General features: G+C 40.6%; 1 protein-coding gene across 1 annotated transcript; it reads left to right on the forward strand.

Annotated features, from left to right (window-relative positions):
• The first annotated feature begins 5 nt into the window (after positions 1-5).
• slc26a11 (solute carrier family 26 member 11) lies at positions 6-9,220 on the forward strand. The gene is made up of 15 exons (XM_080879205.1): positions 6-146; positions 694-816; positions 947-1,199; positions 1,343-1,535; positions 2,324-2,409; positions 4,212-4,428; positions 4,522-4,700; positions 4,838-4,910; positions 5,491-5,602; positions 5,682-5,737; positions 6,103-6,243; positions 6,573-6,700; positions 7,658-7,757; positions 7,832-7,965; positions 8,065-9,220. The coding sequence occupies exons 3-15, from the start codon at positions 996-998 to the stop codon at positions 8,170-8,172; spliced, it is 1,731 nt and encodes a 576-aa protein (XP_080735331.1). The 5' UTR covers positions 6-146; positions 694-816; positions 947-995; the 3' UTR covers positions 8,173-9,220.
• The last annotated feature ends 1,406 nt before the right edge of the window (positions 9,221-10,626 follow it).

Consider the following 10,626-nt stretch of genomic DNA (forward strand, 5'->3'; position numbering starts at 1 on the left):
CAAGTCACGTGAGGAGAAAAAAAACAGGAAACGACTTATCTCGCGCCTAGTCAGCGAAATGTTTTTGGAGAAGTGGGTTTAGCAAAAGGAACAGTAGAGAAGGACGTGAAAAATCACAGCCCAGCCAAGAGAAAGCATCACGCTGTGTAAGAATTTATGTTTTATTCAACTCTATTCTATTTTATTTACTCTTTTCTACTTTATTTTGGTCTGTTCTTGTCTATTTTAGTCTATTTTGGTTCAGTTCGGTTAAACACTGCGGAGTTATTTTATATTATATTGTCAAATTTCTATTTTATTCTGTTTTGTTTCATTTCTGTAGTATACGAATTCAGTCTCTTCTGTGCATTCTTCTCTCTTGCACTCAAACACATCACTGTTTTTAGTGTATTATCATTCTTTTTTGATAATTACAAGGTTGTTATAGTCTGGGTAACATAGACTCATAATCAGACACAGTGGGAGATAAAGTATCAGTCTGAGGTCAAGTTCACGTAAGACTGTGGACCTATCTGTTGGACTTTTCTGATGAGGGAGTTTATAGTTTGAAGGTAAAGGTGACTTCGTGAAAAAAAAAAGTCCTGACTGTTCAGATACCGGTATGCAAAGCACCCAGCTGTCATATGATCGCCATATAATTGTAAATGACACACAGTGAGCTTGTGAATGGTTCTTTTTTTGTGTGGCACGCAGATCACAGCATGCACCTGAAGATAAGTCCTCGGCTTGAAGAAATGCAAACAAACAGGTTGACAGCTGCTTGCATGAGCAGCATCTTTGTGGCGTTTTCCTGAATGCTGCATATCTCAGCAGGAGGTAGGAAATAAAAGGAAAAAACAGAAACTTGGGCAGCACCCAGCAAAGCTGATGATATTTAAAGCTGAGGGGAGAACTCATGCTTTGTGTGTGGCTGTTGTTTTGTTCATTTTACTTTTTTCTGCTACAGATGTCTCTTTGCTGAATTCCTCTCCCGCCGGTCTTTACCTCTAAGTGTGATGCAGCGGCGTCTGATGAGAAGACAGTCAGCCCGGTGCTGCTGTTCCTACAGCACCCTGAAGGCCTGGTTGCCCATCCTCTCATGGCTGCCAAAGTACAACCTGAAATGGCTAAAGATGGACGTCCTTGCTGGTCTCACTGTTGGATTGACGACTGTACCACAAGCGCTGGCTTATGCTGAAGTGGCCGGCCTTCCTGTGCAGGCGAGTCTTAGGCTTTCCATTAGGGTTCACCTCCCTCTGGATAACTAATTTGGCTTTCCTCTTTTCCTGAGACATGAGCTTTAAGATGAAAAAATAATTAGCTGCATAATTAGTTCAGACTTTATTTTATTTTCTGTCCACAGTTCGGACTCTACTCGGCCTTCATGGGGGGGTTCATTTACACCTTTCTGGGAACCTCCAAGGATGTGACCCTGGGCCCCACGGCCATCATGTCCCTCTTGTGCTCCTCTGTGGTGGGAGGGCAGCCTCACCGAGCCGTGCTGCTCAGCCTCCTCTGTGGACTCATCCAAGCTGTGATGGCGTTACTGAGATTAGGTGAAATGAGTGCTCCCGAGGTCATGTGGAAAGCTTGTGATTTCAGTTTTGGGCTTTTCCTGAAAAACTTGTGAACCACTGACAGCAAAACAAAATATTTTTTCACAGTAACACACATTGTTGTGTGAGTCTGAGAGCACTGGTAGTTTATCACATCCTCCAGTATGTAAAATTTAAGGTGAAGTCCAAAAGTAAAAACAACATCACAAAAATCAAGTAACTATCATGTAGGAACTTAAATTTTAGAGGTAGACAGTCTACTATAAAATCTGTGGCTCTTAAATAGTCATGTGGTCATCCATTTTATTAGCCACATATCTAGTTCAGGGTCGTAGGGAGCTGGAGCCCCCTCACTGCTTTCATATGGTGTGACGCAGGATACACCCTGGACAGGGATGGCACACAGAGATAGCCATTCATGCTCACATTAACATCTAGGTTAGAATTGCCATCACCCGACCAAGCATGTCTTTGGACTGTGGGAGGAAGCTAGAGTACCTGGAACAAACTCCACAGGCACAAGGAGAACATGAAACCTTGTCTCATGTTCTCCTTGGACAGGACCCAATCCAAACTTAATTGTGCTGCGGGTTATTTTTAAATGACTTACTAGTCTTGTGTCATTTTACGGTAAAATGTCAATGAATGGGCAGCCTACGAACATAAGCTCCTTATCAAATGAGAATTTATATTTTTTCCTTAAAGAGTTACTGTAATATTTGAAATCTGGAAGGTTTAATAATGTCTTGGTTCTGTAAATCATCCACTGCTTTGCTTCTCTTCTGCAGGTTTCCTTCTGGACTTCATCTCTTTTCCTGTAATAAAAGGCTTCACATGTGCTGCTGCAGTAACCATTGGATTTGGCCAAGTCAAAGTAAGAGTGAAAACATGCACACACAGCAAAAACTAACACACATACATAGAGTTATCTCAGCATATACAACACATCGAACTGTATGCCTCAGTAGGAAAAAAGTCTTTAAAAGAATGAAAAGATAAAAAGTGAGTCTTTATTAAAACAAAGCAGAAAGGAAAATATTATATAAATAAACACGCCAGGATGGAAATGAGACCGGAGAAAACAGGAAGGCATAACAGATGACACAACAAAGAGCAAGGGCCAAACTGGGGGTATAACTGCACCAAGGCAGATTAGGGGAACGTGGAACAGCTGGGGCAAATAAACACAGGTGTAAATAATCGACACAATGAGGCAGGGGGAGAAAGTAAGACTAAACACAATGTAAAGGAGACAAAATGGTAGCAAAATAAAACGGGAAGAGAGGCACAATAACTAAACTGCAGACAGAACTAGCCTAAACGTAGGGGAACTGGCATAGAAGGAAAAGGTAGGAAACAGTAATTTGAACTAAATGCTCAAGACTGAAATGCTAAGGGAGTACACAAAGGTGAAAGTCTAAACCAAAACCAGCAAACTAAAGATAATGAAAAATAAACAGAACTTGAAAAGACCAAAAAACACAAAACGCTGGGTAAAAGACCCAGAATCATGACAGAAGAAGTGCTGAAAAATACACTGAGAAGCACACAGAATTAAAAAATAATCTCTAGAATGATCAAAACTAGCTTATTGGCATCTAAGAAAATAGAAAAGTCACCAGAAAGCACCACAATAATGATTTGAGCATTGGGTCGACCAGTGGTTAGTACTGTTGCCTTTAAGCTAAAAGGTTGTGTGTTTGAATCCACCTGCTGGGTCCTTTCTGTGTGGAGTTTGCATGTTCTCCTTCTGCCTACAAAACTCCTTATTGCTTTTTTTTTTTTTTTTTTTTTTACCAGCACAGGCTCTGATGTACATTCCCGCTCTGCTTCAGTCAGGTTCTTGTACTTCTCTGCGGTTTAGTCTCTTAATAAAACACTTAAACACAGCAGTCTGCTCTCTACAAACTAAGCACATGGCTTTACCTCTGACTTTAGTAAATAAATATTTGAAAAGTCTGTCTTAAAACTCTATATTCTGCATCAGTGTTTCTTTATTAATTAATGCAAGTTGAAATCTCTTTGCTTGCACACGCATACATAATATACAATAAAATTAATAGTTGCCTTCAAAAAAAAAAAAAGGAAAAAAGTTGTGGTGTGGTTTCCCACAAAAATCACACCTATCAATTTCCCATTGACCTCATGCAGACAGGTCAAAGATGTGACCGGTGAGCACTATAATCTGTGTTGAGCTTTTACTGGTGGATTTGCATCATTGTTGATGAACTGATTAACAATAAATGGTAAATGGCCTGTATTTGTATAGCGCTTTATTAGTCCCTAAGGACCCCAAAGCGCTTTACACATCCAGTCATCCACCCATTCACACACTGGTGATGGCAAGTTACATTGTAGCCACAGCCACCCTGGGGCGCACTGACAGAGGCAAGGCTGCCAGACACTGGCGCCACCAGTAGGCAACAGGTGAAGTGTCTTGCCCAAAGACACAACGACCAAGACTGTCCGAGCCAGGGCTCGAACTGGCAACCTTCCGATTACAAGGCGACCTCCCAACTCTTGAGCCACAATCGCACACGCGAATGTTTAGGTTATACTCAAAAATGCATTTTGATTGCTCTGAGTGCTTAAACTCCAAAGAGAGAACTGCTCTTGCCCTCTCATTTTTTCCGTTCATAATGTCAGTGGTTTTACCCGCTCTTCCTTTTTTTCTAGAATATTCTGGGAATCCAGGGTGTCCCTCAGCAGTTTTTCCTGGAGGTTTACTACACCTTCCACAAGATTCCCGAGGCCAGGATCGGTGATGTGGTTCTTGGTCTGATTTGTCTCGCTCTGCTGGTCACGTTGATGTTCATGAAGTCGAGTCTAACCTCTGACAGTGACTCCACCTGCTCCATGTATGCCAGGAAAGTAGTGTGGGCTGTAGCTACCAGTGAGTACCTTTGTGTTTGAGTACACGTGTCTCTCTTTTACAAAAAAAAAATTCTGTTCATTACATTTTTATTGTATTTCTTTATATCATCAGTGCGTAACGCTGCAGTGGTCATCGCTGCATCCCTCATAGCATTTTCCTGGGAGGTGTATGGTAATCATGTCTTCACGATCACTGGAAAAACTACCCGCGGACTGCCACCATTCAGGCCTCCACCCACCTCTGACACTACAGCTAACGGCACCGTCGTTTCCTTTGGAGAGATTGTGAAAGTAAGGAGAAAACCGCCAGTAACCCGATGAAGACACTGGATCTTTTTGATAAATGATTGAGCTGAAAGTTTCACTTCCAGAATCCCTCTCAGAAAGAGCTGCTGACTGTCTCGTTTTCCTCTCTGTGTGTTTTAAAGGACTTTGGAGGAGGGCTAGCGGTGATCCCCTTCATGGGCCTGTTGGAGAGCATTGCTATTGCGAAAGCATTTGGTAAGTAATGTTAGTCACTGGTTTCAGAGGATAATCATAATGATGCTGGTAATTCCTTGACGTTTCCACTTTTTCAATGAGATGTCTTCAGACAGAATTAAACGATAGACATAAAATATGGTACAGATATTCACATTTCTTACCAGAATAATAATAAAAATAAGTATCTCCAAAACTAATAGCTGACAGTCCCATAATTTAACATGTTAAACTAACACTGTAAACATATAAAACTCCAATAGCAATCTTAATATTTATCATGTATTTAGCTTGTAAGTGCAACCTGGCTGTCAATTTAAGGCTTCATCATGAAGATGAAATTAATAAAGATCAATACTTTATACATTTTTAAAAACAAAACATGTTTCAAAAGCATTTTTCTACTCATTAAATAGTTATTAGAGAGACTTAGACTTAGAGCTTTTTATTGTCATTGTGCGGTTTCTTGCACAGCGAAATTGGGTAGCTGAACCACAAAGGTGCTAAAGAAAGAAGATTAGATATTAGATAATAAAGGCAGCTAAAGAATGTTTTTCCTCATCACACTGGTGGCTGATTTTAACTTAATGTTTCTCCTCAGCCAGTCAGAACGACTACAGGATCGATGCCAACCAGGAGCTGCTGGCAATCGGAGTGACCAACATCATGGGCTCCTTTGTGTCAGCCTACCCTGTCACAGGCAGCTTTGGGAGGTTTGTGTGTCTGTGTGTGTTATTTTCATAGTTATAATAACAGTTATGTTTATACTGACATGTTTTCTTTCACATCCAGGACAGCTGTGAACTCCCAGACTGGAGTTTGCACTCCAGCTGGAGGGGTTGTCACCAGTAAGTTGTGACACTTTCAGCTTTTACGTTTTCCTCTTCTGCCCCCTTGTGGCCATTTATGTTGTCATACAGCAAATTATCCTCACTTCACATTTCTTTAGTTTCTTTTTTCGTTATTGGTGAAATTAAAAGGCTTATCGTGCAGGTTGGAGACACTGCAAGAACAATGTTTGTACAAGAATTCAAAAGTTTATCTTTCAGTCTGTCATAGCATCCTTTTTATTTAAAAAATTTGCACCTTGAAGTCAAAACCAAAATAACAATCACATATTTTTTTGCTATTTTGGTGCAAATAAATATCATATTTTATGTTGTTTATACTGTTTTTAAATGTTTCATGATTTTCTTTCTCTTTATTGTTGCAGGTGTAATAGTGTTGCTCTCCTTGGCCTTCCTCATGCCGGCCTTTTATTACATCCCCAAAGCTTCTCTAGCTGCTGTCATCATCTGTGCAGTGGCTCCCATGGTGGATTACCGTGTGGTGGCTAAGATGTGGAGGATACGAAGTGAGTTTCATCTTGCTATTGTAATTAGTCAAGTCACTTTTATTTATGTAAGATATTTAAATTTAAAACAGAGTTTACCCAAAGTTCTTTGTATTCGACTATACAGAGTAGCCAAAATATATAAAAAGGATGTGGGAAAAAATGATTGAACTGAATTCAATTTGTCAACTGTTGTAAACTTTATATGGGAGGGAGAATTCTGGAGTCTGGAGCCAGACTCAGTCACCGTCTCAGTACCCCATTTTTAGGCAAGAACATAATATGTAACATGTGTAACGTCTAGTATCGATGGCACTTAAACGTTAATGATGATGATTTATCCCCCATAGAGCTGGACCTTCTCCCCTTTTTTGTGACGTTCCTGATGAGTTTCTGGGCGGTGCAGTACGGCATCGTAGGAGGTATAGCTGTGTCTGGAGCCCTGCTGCTCTACAGTATGGCCAGACCCCAGATAGAGGTGCGTTATCTTTTTATGTCTGTGTGCAAGCAGTGTATGAAACTAGTCATGTGAAGTGAGTTTGTTTGGCTCAATATCACGGGTAAAGGGTTAAAGTGGTTCACAAGCATAAAACAGGAGAAAAAAACAATTAAGGTCACAAATATTAAGTCATGAAATGGTCTTAAAAGTCATAAAATACTAATCCGTAAAGTACTAAAAATGTAAAAAAATACATGAAAAGAGAAAGAGGGGAGGGAGAGATGAAGGACGCAAAAGAGGATAATGATTAAGGATGATTTGACCGTGAAAATGTCTTAAAAGCTTAAAAGCTAAGATTTTTTTTTTGTTAGTATTTGCCTGGGTTAAACATTTGCTTTTTGTAGGTATGTGAATCAAAGCTGGAGCCATCCTTATCCACCCAGAGAAAAGTCATCATAGAGTTAAATTGTGATGTTTTGCTGCTTCTTCCTGTCACACCAGTGTGTGATGACTGGCCCAGCTTCCAGCAGCTAAACTCTCTCAGACTGCATCTTATATCAGGACCAAACTAGAACCCAGATGCAGGAGACACTGTGTTGTTTCGTAGTGGGGTATTCACCATTTCAGTTTATTTTAGAGCCAGTTACAGTGGTGGGAAAAAGTGTAAATACAAAATGCAGAATGTCCGACCGTCTGTTCATGACCTCTGCTGAAGCGCACTTGGGTTCTGCAGCAGGACAAAAGACACCAGCGAGTCCACCTCTGAGAGGCTTAAGAAAAACAAAATGAGGAACTGGAACTGGAATGTCAACAGAACTTTGAGACTTTGTATGAACTTCTTAAATCTTGCCCTGCCAATACTTAATAATGAATAAGCAAAAAATAAAAGTAGTAAAAACTAAAACTAAACATTTTTCATAACTTTGATGAGGACACATTTGAAATATGTGGTATCAAACAAGACTAATGCTGTAATATTGCATATCTGCATTGCAGGTGACTGATCACGGCGTGTTGGTGATGGAGTTGAGCAGTGGCCTCAGTTTTCCTGCTACCGAGTATCTCAGCCACATCATACACACTCGGGCTCTGCAGGGTAATGAAATGCTTGATAGTCTGCGTGGGCACATTTCAGTGTTTCCTGCTGTTTACTTGCTCGTCTTTCCCCAGTGTCTCCACCACGGTCTGTGGTGCTGGACTGCTCTCACGTCAGCGTCATCGATTACACAGTGATCAGTGAGCTCAGGGACCTGCTGAGGCAGTTCAAACTCCGAGAAGTGCATCTGATTTTTGCCGGATTGCAGGTACACCCTTCAGTCCTTAAAAACCTTTAATCCTTACTGAATGAGTTCATACTCATCATCTTTTGCTTTCCCCTGCCTGTGTCTTCCTCCCTCCTTCAGCCCTCTATTCTGAAGGTTCTCCTGGCAGCTGATCTGGAGGGCTTCAGGCACAATCACAGCGTAGACGAGGCACTGCAGATGGAGTCAAGGAACCTTCTTGATGACTAACACAAAAACTATCCAGTTACAGCCTGGAGAGGAGAGATGCCCCTAATCTGGAATTATAAGGCTCTTAAGACCTCAAAAAAATCTATAAACTACCTCCAGCGAGTAATTTCTCTGCAGTTTGCAGCGACTGCCACTGACCAAGTGAAGAAATAAGGAAATCTGTTAAGTTTACAAACACTGTCCACTGCACAACAACTTTGGAGCACAAGTTTAATATAATGTCTGTAAATGTAAATAATATAATCTATTAATATCTGGACTGTGTAAGTAATAGTGGATATATGTGGTATAATTTTGCTAATAGATGTCTGTGTGGTGTTTTAAGGTTGAAAGTCCAGAGTGGGACCAAATATGTTCTTAAAAATAAGAAGTTACTGATTAATGAACTGAGCAAAGTCAGGCTAACACAAGTGCCATCTATCGTTTTATTTATTCATATGTGTAAAATGTACTGTAAGGCAGTAGTCTCTTATTTTATGTTGACAAAGAAATGCTTCTAGGTGGGAAAAAGACAAAACTTTTCTCTTTATAAATAAATTATTCCAGTGTTGCGAGAGACCTGGTGCACACAGCCTCCCAGCCAATGACAGCTGGGACAGGATCTCTAGTTCAGTCGTTAAAAAAATGTTGAAGATGAGTGAATTATATTTTTAACCCAAATCATCACATTTATACAAAGATTTTTCCTGAATAAATCATTACAAGTTATTTGTGTTTCTATGTACATGAAGAATTTTCTTTTCATTTATCATTTATTCTTCTATTTAATGATCATTAGTTATCATCACTTGTCATGGGCATGATCCTTGGGATCACCATGCAACCGTGCTGCAACTGAAAAGCTGGTTCAGGGTTCTTTTCCATTTCTATTAGTTTTATTTTTGCTAGTTTTCCTTCCAGTTTGCTGCCACATCTTTTCATAGTCTGTTCATAACTCTCCCCAGAATGCAGTCGTTTAAAAAAAAAAGTACGCCATCTTTCTGTTCTAGTTTTACACATCAGGACACAAGTTAAAAAGTCATCTAGTCTTCACCAGATTTTGAAATAATTTAAATAAAACCTCAGATGAAAAAGCAACACATGACATGTTACACTGTGTTATTATCCCTGGAATCAGTAGCCCACTTTTCGTCAGGGTGCCCTGGTTCCTCAACACCTGACGCGGACCTTGTTGATCCGGGCGACGTCCGAGCCGGCATGCCTTCATATTTATCTGTCTCGCTCATGTCTGCGGTAGGCTTGCTTAGCATAGGGGGTCTAGCCTTAGGACCCTTACTGGATACAGACGCCCCAGGCAGGAATCGAACTTGCGATCCTCTGTTCCAAAGGCGTGTAGTCTAACCACTACGCTATCCAGCTGTAACGGTGGTCCCCGTGGTAATCGGAGCACTAGGTGCGGTGACTCCCAAGCTAGGCGAGTGGCTCCAGCAGATCCCAGGAACAACATCGGAGATCTCTGTCCAGAAGAGCGCAGTCCTGGGAACAGCTAAGATACTGCGCAGGACCCTCAAGCTCCCAGGCCTCTGGTAGAGGACCCGAGCTTGAAGGATAAACCGCCCGCAGGGGCGTGCTGGGTGTTTTTTTTTTTTTTTTTTTTTTTTTATATATATATATATAGCACTGAGGTGATCCCTGTTGTAAATAAATAATCTCCTTTTGTTCTCAAAGAAAGAACTGTCTGCGCGTGAGTCCGTCCAGTAGCCATGACACAGAGTCAGCTTGTAGTCAGTAACTGGTCGCTCTTAATCTATTTATTTTGTTAATTTTATTCATTGTATATTTTATTGTTTATTTTACTCATGTCTTAATATTTAAGATATACTGATTTTTTTTCTTTTCTTTTATTTATATATATTTCTTTGTCTGTTTAATGTATTTTTTTAACTGTTATCTCTGGTTTTTTATTATTAGAAAGCACTTTGGTCAACTATGTTATTTTAAAGTGCTGTATGTGCTGTGTGAGGATTCTGGGGAGGAATCACCACTGGGACCACAGTGCCTGGGAATGTACATAGTAGTTGTTTCACTGTTAATAAAACTCACTGTTCATCTGCATCAGTCCTGCATTTGGGTCCTACTTTCCCGCAACACCACGGTCTGCCACCGCTGTCTGTGATACCACAACTGAGAATCCACTGCCTTCTGGTCGGTGCCTCAGGTCAGTCACACCTCCAGAGTCACAAACAGCTTCTATCAGAGATATTGACATAACAGTGACAACTTGAGTTGGCGGAATTATTTGGGCAGGTGTGGTGATTATTGATAGGAAAGAAGTGAGGTAATTACTATCAGAGAAATGGAACACCAGCCACACCCCTGGAAAAACACACACGCAAAGATAAGTTGTGAAATTCAGAATGTTAACCTACATTCGGAAGGTTAACACTCCAACAACACAAATGATAATCTTATCTTATGAACCTTTCTGGAAAAAGCTGAGTCATACATGCCAAA

Source organism: Rhamphochromis sp. 'chilingali', assembly GCF_963969265.1.
Source record: "Rhamphochromis sp. 'chilingali' genome assembly, chromosome: 4".
Taxonomy (NCBI): domain Eukaryota; kingdom Metazoa; phylum Chordata; class Actinopteri; order Cichliformes; family Cichlidae; genus Rhamphochromis; species Rhamphochromis sp. 'chilingali'.

Coding starts and splice junctions, on each gene's coding strand:
- slc26a11 (XM_080879205.1), top strand. CDS start 996: ATGCAGCGGCGTCTGATGAGAAGACAGTCAGCCCGGTGCTGCTGTTCC. Junction 2,410..4,211: donor TTGGATTTGGCCAAGTCAAA/GTAAGAGTGAAA, acceptor CTTTTTTTCTAG/AATATTCTGGGAATCCAGGG. Junction 6,244..6,572: donor TAAGATGTGGAGGATACGAA/GTGAGTTTCATC, acceptor TATCCCCCATAG/AGCTGGACCTTCTCCCCTTT.